This window comes from Lytechinus pictus, chromosome 16 (assembly GCF_037042905.1).
Source record: "Lytechinus pictus isolate F3 Inbred chromosome 16, Lp3.0, whole genome shotgun sequence".
Taxonomy (NCBI): Eukaryota; Metazoa; Echinodermata; class Echinoidea; order Temnopleuroida; family Toxopneustidae; genus Lytechinus; species Lytechinus pictus.
Window position 1 is genome coordinate 13,590,914 of NC_087260.1, and position 12,999 is coordinate 13,603,912.

A 12,999-nucleotide genomic window follows, 5' to 3' on the forward strand; every position below is an offset into this window, starting at 1 on the left:
ATACCAACAGAAATAAAATATATAATTCCATGACGCTTGTAATTGTAGCGATTGTTCGCCAAGACATCTGTAGACTTTCAAATATCAGACAGAGTCTTAAATACAACACTCACTGTAAGTTCATAAACCTATGTTGTCAGAGACATTTAACAACATACCTGCTATTAAAATGTTCCTATGAAGTATGAATATTCCCATTTGGGGGCGAAAAATTGCCTTAATTTAACCCATGAGTTCTTTCAAATAAAATATTTGTGTTGTATCGAATAGGAAATTTAAAAATAATTCTGTTTCTGGACATTTCTCAGTAATTTAATCCTCTTTCCTACCTGTCAGGGTTGTCAGGTATGCATTACTGCAATAACTGCCACACGAGCCAATATCAGGTCACAAAGTACTTTGTACTTGATCACTACTGCACAATATGAAGTGAAACACTATTCTTCATGATCCTTTAATTGATGATTTCCTCTTATTTCTCTCCCTTTTTCATCTGCAGTTGTATGACAAGATCAATACCAAGTCAAGTGAACAGCTTCCCAACAAGAGAAACCTACCCACTGATAGTGTCTTAAGAACCAGAGAGGTAGGTTTATATCATTTCATTTCTTGCAGCTTGTAGATAAGGATAGTTAATGGTAGTGTAGTAGGTTTCACGGTACACCATGTATCTTTCTTGGGCAAGTGTTGGTCCTAAAAAAAAATCTCGACGTTTCAACACAAGTGTGTTCTTGTCGTCTTCAGGAGAATGAGCAAATTTTGTATAAGCAGGCCTTATATACTCTGTCAAAGTGCCGTATGCGCGGTACCTTGCTGGGTACAGAGTATATAAGACCTGCTTTTACAAACTTGCAGCATCTTTCACACAGGAAGTCTGCAAGCGCCTTTTCATCGCTAATTTTCACATTTCGCATAGACAAAACAGTTGGAAATGCAGGAAAGCTGCTATGTGAAAGACACAGCGTGCCTTTGAATCTTGCTATAAAGGCCCTCTGCGTCTTGTGCAGAGTCTTTCTTGCATATTTGATTATTTTGTTTATAATGAGTGCGAGAATTAGTGATGAAAAGGCGCTTGCAGGATTCTTGCATGAAAGATGCAACTCTGATTTTTGGTTAGGTACCTTACATGTACTTCTGATACAAAAATATATCATATTCAGTGGAAAAGTTACACTAAGGTTCTTCATGCATTCAGTTCATATCATGGTAAGGACTGGCCACACCATTCACACGTTTGCCATAGGCACTCACCAAGAGGATGTGTGTTTTTAACAGCATTGCTTCGTAGTGTCTGCCAGCCGCAAATTAACACTAATTCTGCTATTTCCACGTTGAATCAGGCGAGCATGCAGGGATCGATAACCTTACTAACCCGCAGGAAGTCAGGGGTGTGTTTTGGAAGAAGATAGGCTTTAATCCAATTTAATTTTGGAACTGGTTTATTTTCCAGTAAGTTTACACAGTTGCCATGTATGGTCAAGACCATTGAAAAGAAAGATCTAATGGTTGCAAATAGGAGTGCTGTGCACTGTGTCAATAAAGTTCTGGTCAGATATTTAATATTCATTTATACTTGTAGGTGAGGAAGGATGTATAGTTAATGACCTTGTGTTGTGCATTTTTGTGGTTATGATCTTGATTAATTAGCCTGTTCAGCAGAGGCTCTTGGTGCTTTGGACCAAATACCCTTCTCAGATATTTTAATTATCTTATCAGAGGTGTAAGATACAGTGAACTTGGACTAATTATTTCAGAGATGACGTGCTGCGCTGCTCCTGCTAGCATTCTTTAAAACATTCTTATTATGCTCTCACACTTGGGCAACAGACAATCTGAGTCAAGTCATCGGCAGTTGAGAGGCCATCTTGACCGTTCTTGACCGACATACTGAGAACGGTGTTCTCTTTTTGTCAAGATGATGTGAATCCATGATCGTCATGGCCCGACTGGAGGTACCGGTGTCATGATACTGATGTCTGGATATACCCATGTCTCCTAGGGTCAGTTACAGTACATGTATGTATGGCTCTATTTCGGTTTACTTCATGATTGTGGCAGCATTTTGGTCCAAAACGGTCAAGATATAGCCACTTAACGATCAGGGTCCAACATGAACTGACTGTGACCATTGCCGTCGTGTGAGAGCACCATTAGTGAATAGTGAGGTCCTATTATTCATGTTCACCACTGTACTTGTACATGTATGTACTTTGGATTCTGATGCATGAGCAGTGAGCAGCATGTCTCGTCATCTTTGAACTACGAGGGTTATCCTTGATGAGTGTCCCTGTGAGTACTTGTGATGGTATCATGTTACATTTTCAATTGTTAATTTCTGAGAGTATTTTTGATTTTTTTTTTAAATATCTATCGTACATGTATGCATCAGTGTAAAAGCTTTACGACTGCTGTCATAGTGTGTTTTGTAGGCTTACTCTGTTGTAGGTTCATTCACACAAACCTGAAAATATCAAACTTAACAGTGGAGGAAATAACTCTGGAATGCAGCCAAAAGCTCTTGCTACAAAAAAGTATTGAAGCTCTGGTGGGATTGTACAAGTTTCTGCTTCAAAATCCGCTGAATTGGCAAACTTATGTAAATCCAGGATGTAGGAACGTAATAATTTTTTCAGTTACTTGGATGACCCAAAATGTCATGAAAATGATGAGATTCTCATCAGGGTCGGTGAATTCATAGACTTGTTAAATTTCCTTTGCGCCAGGGTGTTGTGAAAGAATTCGGAGTTAGTGTGAATGGGGGCCTTTTACACTGATGAACAGCAGTCAAGTATAATTCTTTATGTTTGTGACAAATGTGTAATGCCACGGTCTGATAGATCGTTCCCATTACATTGGTACATCCAGGCTATTACAGGGACCTCGTGTACAAGGTACTGTGCTAAACACCTCGATATGTCACAAGGGTACACAGATAGGTTTAGCACAAGGATTGGGAATCTCGAAAATTCTTTGGAAGCTTATTTTCCATGAGAAATGGTTGAAAATCATTCTAATGTTAATAAATTTTTGTTAAATGTCTCTTCGGCGTTGTTCTTTCTAGTAGTTTGAATTCAAGCAATCAAGATTTAAGAAAAAATGTAATATATACTCTGAGAAACAAATTTGTAGCATTGATCATTTGACTTTCAAAACATTGCATAATCATTCACACGTTTCATTTGAGGCACTTTTAAATACCCACAAAAACTTCAATAATTTTTTATGATTGATCAAATTTCATAAATAAAGGTCTGCTTCTAATAGGCCTTGCAGATTTGTGTATCAATACAGGAGATTACCCATTACACACCATGATTAGCTTACTAATTGAAGAATTGTTTTTTTTTTTATGATATGGTTAATATGACTTTGATACATGTACAAATTTTTGTCTCATGACACATGCTAATGAAAATGAGGAGTTAATATTTCTACTGTACTATCTTTGTATAATGTTTATGGAAATAGATAATGTTTCCTAGTCTTTAGTAATAGAATAGTATAGAATACATAGAGAGAGCTAGCAGGATTTATCGAGCATGATCTAATTACATCAGTAGCTTTAAGACCAGAAATGCTCACATAATCCAAATGGCACATTCATGTCTTGTGAACTTGGAATGATATACCTTTTGAGCTCTCTAATGTTGCATGCATGGTAGATATAAGTACACAAATAGAAAAACTCATACAAGTGTGGTGCATGTAATTGGTTGATAGTAGATTCTCGATCATTTAAGTTATCCATCTTATTTATTGTCTAATTTGTTTGTGTCGGTGCAAGAACACCCTTAGCCAAACATTTATTGCGCACTGCATCAGTGTAGAAACAGCCTTTTACACAGTGCACGTTTTTGTGGTATAAGGGCGTTCTTGCACTGACATGGCGTAAATAGCTACCAAAAATCACAAAGTAGGACATCTTTATTGTGTCAAAGGATGAGAAATCAAGACTGATGAGAAGATAAAAGTCTAAAAATCATATATTCTGTTAATGTTAGAAAAATCCGGCCGATATGATATTAGTAACTAATGGCAAACAATATCTTCAATAACTGAATATCAAGATTACATTAAAAATCGATAAGTGTGAATGACTTGGATTTTCCCCTTGCAGGGGTGTTTCATGAATGTAACACTATATGATGTTGAGGTTGTTTAGTCTGGATGAGAAGTTCAAGACATCTCAGAGGCCGTTCTCATTACGCTTTCTACTGGAAACCGATTCAGGAAACCACTTTGGAAGATCGCTTTGCTAGCGTTCCCACTTGATCACACGAAAGTGGGGTGACACATTTCGCGCGAAATTCGAAACCGCACCATAGGCATTCTACACCTGTCGTGTGGAGTAGCGCGCTCAAAATGTGCGAAGATCGCTTCCCGAAGAACGGTTGTGTCCTCACTTACGCTAAAACCAGTTTCACGAGGCAAAGCGATCTTAAAAACTACATCGCGAGGTGGTTTTCCAAACTGGTTTGGAAGATCGCTTCCAAGACCGCTTTGACCGTTCTCACTACGCGTTAAACTAGTTTCCAGTAAACTAGTTTTAGGAACGTAGTGAGAACAGCCTCATAGTCTCAGGTGGAGAAGGGATGAAGATACATAGTATGTATACATGACATTGGAGCTTTTGGTATAACTAGAGCCCCATCTCACAAAGAGTTGCAATTGATCTGATCAATCGCAACTATGGAAAGCCAGCAAAGTCTACATATAAAATGCATGTTTGTTCAAAAAAATGTCTAGATATGAATCCATAAATTCATTTATTTCTTGACAGTTTGGTGTGTTCTCCTTTGTTTACAAAGGACGTTTTGCAAATTTCCTGAATAAAAATTTTCCAGAGTTACGATTGATTTGATCAATCGTACATGTAACTCTTTGTAAGACGGTGCCCTGGACCCTACATTTCATCCGTGGCTCTGATGGAGTGTACATGTATGTACACAGTAAAAACGTATTTTAAAAGTTAAACAACACTGTTTACGATATGAATCTTACAGTAGTTAAAGGGGAATGAAACCTTTGGAATAAGTAGGCTTGTGTCGAAACAGAAAAATCAGAGAATAAGAACAAAGAAAGTTTGAGAAAAATCGGACAAATAATGAGAAAGTTATGAGCATTTGAATATTGCAATCACTAATGCTATGGAGATCCTCCCATTGGCAATGCGACAAGGATGTGTGATGTCACATGTGAACAACTTTCCCTTTGATGGACTATAAAATACCCTCTAAATGTCTCTTTCTGCTTTTTCTTGTGGTGATACAAACTCTTTGTCCATGATGTATTCTTTAAAAGTCTGTATTACATGCCCTCCTTTAGAAAGAACACATGATCTACTGATAGATGTGATAAAAGAGGCAATTTAAGTGATATATATTCTAAAGTAATGGGGACAGTTGTTCACAAGTGACATCACACATCGTTGTCGCATTGCCAATTTGAGGATCTCCATAGCATTAGTGATCACAATATTCAAATGCTCATAACTTTCTCATTATTTGTCAAATTTTTCTCAAACTTTCGTTGATCTGTTTCTTTGATTTTTCTGTTTTCACACAAGCTACATGTATCTTGTTCCAAAGGTTTCATTCTCCTTTAACAATCATGTTTAATTTATTGAGGATTGAATATTGAAAATTAGACCTTGTTGCCTTAGATTTTAAACACTTGTTCATCCACAGTAAATTTTGGGAAGCAAATTTGTTTTTCATAGAAAAATATATAGTGCATTATATGTTTTATGTTTACTGTGCAATTGCATCATGCTTTTATGGTGTTAAGAGAAAGCTATTTTTGTCCCAGACAGTTATGGATGATTTGCGTGTCAAATGAGATGACAAATTGGACCTATACTGATAGAGCTATGTGTCTATAGAGTCTGAATTCAACCTAACTTCAGTCAGAATGTGGGCCTAAGCGTTGTTGGAAAGAGATAGAGAATGAATGGAGTTAAACTCTAAAAACAAACTTCTGCTGTCAAAATGACTTGTGAAAGGGTATGCTAGGTTCAACTGCTATTTCATATTTGAATAATTTTCTTGTCATATATTTGAGTAGGAGATTCCTATCTGAATAGATGATGTAAAGAATCAGTGGAGTTCCACTCTGCAACAAATTAGTCAAAATGACTAGACTTTTTTAATAAGTCATCACTTGAGGTTGATTGTGAATTTATTTAACATTATAGTTGAGAGTAAGTTACCAAAATGATCTTTTGGGGATATTTCCAGCAAATGTTGTATAAAGAAATTATAAATTTTTATAATATATACAATTGGTGTCTTAAAGATTATTCTGTCTGGACACACCCCATCTAGCTTTATGACATTCTAATAAATTATGTTTCTTATATAAGAATATTAATTCTATTCTGTATGGTATTTACATGAAGATTGGCATCTTTATTGATGATATGAACTTTATTCTGTCTGATCACACCCTATGCGGCGGTATATTCTAAAAAGAATATGAATTTATTTTATAATTATATGGAATTAGATTGATATCTTTATTAAGATTGATTTTATTCTGTCTGAACGCACCCTGTCTGGCAGTATGGTATTTGATTGAATCTTCCTGTCAAACCACAGGGTATGTCCTCACTGGGAAATGAGTCACGTTAATTGAGTAAAGATTAAAGGACTAATGGGCTTTAGGAAATGCCATTCATTTTACTACTAAAGAGCTGAATGCGAATATACGCTAATTTTGCTTTGCTGAAGCTAATTGATTGATTGCATGTTTGCATCAAAATTGGTAAATTTCAAAACCAAATATTAATATGTACTCACCAGTGGTCATTGCATAATTAGCTTTGATACCAGTTGGGACTGTTTCATAAAAGACTTTCTACGATGGTAACTTTGCCATTATTGTAACTACCATGGTAACCTTGATTGTGATTGGCTGCTGAGTCCTGTTACCATGGTAGTTGTGAAAATGGTAGTGGAGAGTTTTAACTATATTATAGAACAGGTCCAAATTGATTCACTGTACTGCAAAATTGTGTTGTTTTCCATTAGAGAGATGAGATTTGTTTAATGAAAACATGTACCTTATTTTGCAATCATTTTGTTTTGTTCACTCATATATGGCATCATATTTTAATCAGTCACAATTTTGATTGTTTTTCAGCATTTTGTGGAAAAATGTTGTAGGCTGAGAACCGAAAGGGCGCTATTGCAGATCAAAGATGTTCCATAAGAAGCAAAAGGGCGCCTATTACTGTTGACTTCCCACAGCAATAACGCCCTTCTGGGTCTCAATGGAACATCTTTTAGCTCCAGTAACGCCCTTCTGGCTCTCAACTGACGATGTGTAAAGAATACAAAGCCACAAAAAGCAAACATGCAAATCTATGAAGAACATGTATTAAAAATGTATATATTGGAATTATGCATGAATTGCAAAATATTTCATCCTTACATCATCGAACTGCAACAACCATTTTTTATTGATTTTTCCTCCCTTTTCATTCAACATTGTATATGCCTCATTTCATGATTATGAACCATGATATTTATATTTTTTATGTATTTTGACTTTTGTACGTTCCATTTACCTTGCATTTTGTTCATATGCATATATCACTCAGAAATATAATTGTAGATATATAGAGCAGTAACTGTACAACCAATTCTATGGTAGTGCGTGGAACTTTCCTGAAGCCAACAAGACCTTTTCGTTCATGTTTAAGATATGTTATGGAATAAAAATATTTCATATCTTGATACAGCAACAAAAAAACTCAAATCTAACAAGCACAAGTGTCTAACATTGATTTTTTTTCTGAATAAATAAAATTTCATGATTATTTTGGAAACTTTCCTCATTGAGGCCTTTGAAACAGATTGGTACTTGACATTAGATCAAAACTGTACTTGCAGCAATGCAAGTTTAGCTATTTGTGTGAAGTAGGCCTACATGTATGCGTTATATGGCTATTTGATGAATTATACCGCCAAAACTGGTCTGTCCCCTTAACTCTCACAATTCTAAATGTGAAATTCATGAAAGTTTCATGCATGCAGTACTCTAGGATTGTACAGTTACTCAACACAGCATAGTGGCATGACATGGCGTAAATACCCCTCTCTCATAATACCCTCGTCATCATTTTAATCTAATCTCACTCTCACAACCACCATTAATAAACCATTCCATTTTTAACCAATGCATGCTTTAAAATCACAATGGAATGCTCCTGCCTTTTTAACCAAAAACACTGAGTAGTTACCCCAAGAAGGAGTAGATTATAATGTCCTACTCGTAATACTTGTTTCATTGAAATTAATTTGGCATTACTTTTAATTGCTCAGCAAAATGAAAAGTGGGAAAAGGCTAGAGTTTAGAAAGAAAATGTCATATTTTGGATAATCCTATAACTTGACATAACATTCTTTTGCCTTTGGAAATAATTTTCGGCTTCGGAAAGGGTGGCGCAGCCTCTGAAACACTCCTTTTCCTTTAGAAAGGATTCTTTATTAAAATCCCAAGAAACATTACCCTTGAGGAACGTTCCTCAAACCTTGACAAAACGTTCTTTTGACCTTGAGGAACGTTCCTTTTGAGCGTTTTTGATGGAGGGTTATGTGAACGCAACATGTCTTGCCCTATGCTACCATTGCAGAACGTACCTCTACAGTCTGTGCATGTCACTACCGAACAGGTCTTGGAGCTGTTCAGGCAACACAATCAAGACAGCCAAGACGCCTACGAACTACAGGCCATCCTCAGTGATCCCTACTTCAGGGTAAGTCTCTGCACTACACTCCTGGGTGGTGTTTTCACGAAGCTGTTCGTAAAGTTACGAGCGACTTTATGAACGACTGGTGATCCTTTCTTTTGCACTAAATCAACATTGATGGGCAATTCCATAAAATAATCAACCTTTTTGTATGTCCGACCCCCATTTTTCTCAAGTTGAACTTCACTTCATAAACTGACCAAGTCATGGTCGTTTGAGAGCATTACAGACTATCAAAAGAACAAAAAATCAGAGACAGAAAATTTCTTGAAGGTCCCACATATAGGGGGTCGGACCACATAATTTATGGAATTGCCCTGATGAAAATTTGGTGTATGTCATCTACCAAAATAAAGAATTACCAGTCTTTCGTAAAGTCGCTCATAATTTACGAACAGCTTTATGAAACACCAACCAGTTATCCTAGCAAGCCTACCTTTATAGTTATATCATTGTATAATAATAAGCTGGAATGTAATCTGAATGGATAGGTAATTGGGAAATTGCTTTTCAAGTTCCTTGGAGAGAAAGTACAGCCATCAGTCCTTTGGTTGCCTATCTACAAGCATTCAATGTACATGTACTCTTGATTCATAAACAGCCGGAAAGGGGGTGGGGGCTTGTCTTATTCAGACCCATTTGGCATCCGCATGCACAAAACAGATTTTTAAAAATACATAAAAACTGAGATATGTTACATTTAGATTGAGGACCCTCCCCCACTGTTCACCCCTCCCCCATGTATCTTTTTAACTTTGAGGAGACAAATGTGTGAATTCTACAGAAAGGGTACATGTAGCACATTTTAGAAGAAGAATGAAGAGTGTTATAAAGCATATTATGTCAAAAGATTTCATAAGATAACAATTTTTTTATGGATGCTTTTGAAAAAAATGATTTTAGATACATTTACAGTCGCAAAATGTCAAGAAGATCAAGGGTGGAGATACTTTCGTAAAAATTTCCCCTATGTCATACCCATCTAAGGTGCTTATTAGGACAGGATGACACTTGATAGATAATCTGGTAATTGATTATAAAATTGAAAGATAGCACTAGTTTATTGCCCCGGCTAACGTTTTGGTGACAGAATCTTGTCATCTTGAACTTTAAGAAGATCCCTAGAAAAATAATGAAAAAATAATAAAGGATATAAATGGAAAAATGGTGTAAATATATGTCCACGAATGTGAAAAAATATATATCTCCCTGGTACCCCAATGAACTTTTATTTTGTTTGCTCACAGATAATGAAACATATTGCCATTGTTCAAGATTATGTTAATGGTTTTATGTAAATATGATAAGTATTTGGTAAACATTCTGGCGATATACAATCATTTTGGGCCATAATTTGATTGCCATAGTATACACAGAGCTGCTTGGAAAAGAAATAGAATTTGGAAGGTATGATTTTAATATATGCAATTCATTAAATCCTCTGTCAGTCTTGTAGTCATATTTGAATATTTCAAACCAACAATAAAAATGGTTTCAAATGTCCTATTAAAATGCTGTATGACCACGCATAAAGCCAGGGTAATTATGCTACATTACTGTAGAGTGCTTATAGACTTGTGTGAAGTGCTTATAAAGCAAGGATAAGTATTGTTATTATTATTATTATTATATTTTGGCAAGAAAAAAATTACACGACACTGGAGATTACATCCCTTTAAGAACCAGCTCGCGGCTATGCTTCAGCCGCACATGCACTGTCAGTCATCGTGGTTTTAAACACTATCTCTCTTAATGAGAAAAGTCAAGTCAAAATGTCATGGAAAGCTTTAGGGAGGCTCATCGAGGTGTGTAGCCGAGAATGAAATACCCTTTATCTAGGTCACCATGGGAAGTATTGCACATGTCTGCTGCGTTATCTTGACATAGAGACTGTGCTACATTCTCCTAAACGGGGTTTTATATTCAATCAGTGCAACAAGGACTGTTTTGTATCGGGGCTAAGGGTAGCAATCTGCTAGAAAACCATATTAATCTATCTGAACCATTTTGAGGCAAGTATATATACAGTACATTGTGTAATGATATTTTTTTTCCAAAAATACTTGAAAGCCTTAACATGCTGTATTCAATAAAGAAATAGAATCTGCCAGTACCCATGCAGAATGTTTTGATACTGCATTAGTCTGAGTAGATGTCATTAATTTCAGTTATAATCATTAGGGTTATGCTGATTATCAAGACTTTATGCCAGTACCCTGCCTAAAAATGACACTCATTACCCTAGTTGTGCCTTTTCCCTTCATCTATTTTTGTGCTTTTTTTGTCTTGAAATATGATGATTGTTGACCAGGTTTTAAAAATCTAAGAATTAATTGGACTTTCTCTCATTCTAATTATTTGACCCCCTTATTCTGTCGACCCATGTTTCATGACTACTTGACCTTTTAACCTTTGAAGCCCCACAACTATGGAACAAACTTCCCCTTGACATTGGGAATTTAACAACTTTACATAATTTCAAGCTAAAATTAAAAACCTATTTATTCCAGTAGTATGTACAGCATTCGGGGAGCTCTTGCTGTGCAATAGAATGTATACAAATAGTTTCTGCGCTATATCAATGTATATTATTATATGCATTTATACAGCGCCATTGGTATTCTTGTGAGCACATAATCTCGATCCCTATTATTTTCCAATTACAGTGAAACCACAATTGTTATGCCTTTATCCCTGTTTTTTTCAAATGGGATGTTATCATTAGCAAAACCTCAAATGACCTCAATTGACTCAAACGTGTATGTGACTTTTTCGTACCATTAGGCACTGCTACAGGCCCATGACGTGGTAGCCCACGAGGTTTACAGCGACCACGCGATCAGGGTGACTCCGCCGCCTGTTATGCCCTACCTCAACGGAGACACTGAACTGATGCAACCGCCCAACGGCAACATGGACCAGACAGACGCAGTCACCAGGGTGCGACTCGTGCAGTTCCAGAAGAACTCGGAAGAACCCTTGGTAAGTGCCTTCTCCATTTGATTTTTGAAAGAAACGTTCAGACCCTGAAGGTGGGGATTTTCTGATTTAGCTTTGTATAAGAAAGGATAAACATTTCTAGGCATTAGTTTCTTCAAACCAATTGTTTATAGTCTCAGTAACACTGCTTCTGTGAAAAGTAGCAGCAAGAATGACTTGTCTGGAGTTTAGAAACAAGAAGTGCTAATAAGTTTCAGATCATTTATAAGATGCCTCTGCCTCTGCTAATAAGTTTCAGGTCATTTATAAGACTTAAAACAAAATGTTCCTTCCACGTGACATCCAATCAAAAAGAAGTGTAAGTGATAGTTGATACCTGTCATCTAGTTTGTTGCTTTCTATTTGTTAATGTTAACCCTTCAATGTTGTCTTTAAGTTTTTGTGGTAGTGATATTTTGAGCACTTGCTCTGATTTTTCTTCTGTCTTGACCTCACAGGGCATCACATTGAAGATGAACGAGGACAGACGATGCATCGTGGCTCGCATCATGCACGGTGGCATGATCCACCGCCAAGCCACTCTCCACGTCGGTGACGAGATCCGAGAGATCAACAATGTCTCTGTGGCCAACCAGACCGTCGATCAACTCCAGAAGATGCTGCGGGAACTCAAAGGCAGTATCACCTTCAAGATTGTACCAAGCTACAGGAGTGCACCCCAGCCTTGTGAGGTAGGTCCAGTCGGAAATGATTCATGATCATCTCCCATTCAGTCAACAAACTGTGCATCTGTACCTCCCTTAAATCTTCTCTTCTCTTTATATAGACTAGTATGGAAGGTTGTTTCAAATTCAAACTGTCTGGAAGTTTAGCCAGCAGTGTCCTTTTATAGCTTTGTTAAACATGAATCTTATTCAAGCTCATCTTCAGTTTTGCTAAAATACAGAATATTCATCTGAAAATGATTAATTGTATGGACTGGATGTGAAGATAGATGGCATGAGATTATCTTGCATTTTCTCCCGATTTTTCTAGAATTGAATCTACTTCTGAAGTTAAGTCTGTATCTTGAAGTCATCTTTAGCATACTCAATGGTTATCGACTTTCACTGATTCACGTAGTGTTAAACAAATGAAAGAATATTATGTGTTGAAGAAATTGTTTGGAAATGCGACTCTATATAAAGTTAAAGACAGAAAACTAAATATAATGTCAATATCCCAATTCCATTTATTTTCTCTGCATTGATGTCCTCCCTATGATTTTGTTTTTCAATATCCCACTATCCCCCTTATCTCAACATCTC

The 12,999-nt window shown here is 36.5% G+C and overlaps 1 protein-coding gene across 3 annotated transcripts in view; it reads left to right on the forward strand.

Moving 5' to 3' along the window:
• The window catches only part of LOC129278484 (peripheral plasma membrane protein CASK-like), a 98,274-nt gene that overhangs the window by 74,351 nt on the left and 10,924 nt on the right, over window positions 1–12,999 (forward strand). For 2 of the 3 annotated variants that reach the window (XM_064111654.1, XM_064111655.1), the window contains exons 10-13: window positions 500–586; window positions 8,675–8,758; window positions 11,537–11,734; window positions 12,190–12,423. In XM_064111654.1, coding sequence (XP_063967724.1) covers window positions 500–586; window positions 8,675–8,758; window positions 11,537–11,734; window positions 12,190–12,423 — 603 coding nt within the window. Of the gene's footprint in view, window positions 1–499; window positions 587–8,635; window positions 8,759–11,536; window positions 11,735–12,189; window positions 12,424–12,999 lie in introns of all 3 variants that reach the window. The other variant, XM_064111653.1, reaches the window with a different exon arrangement.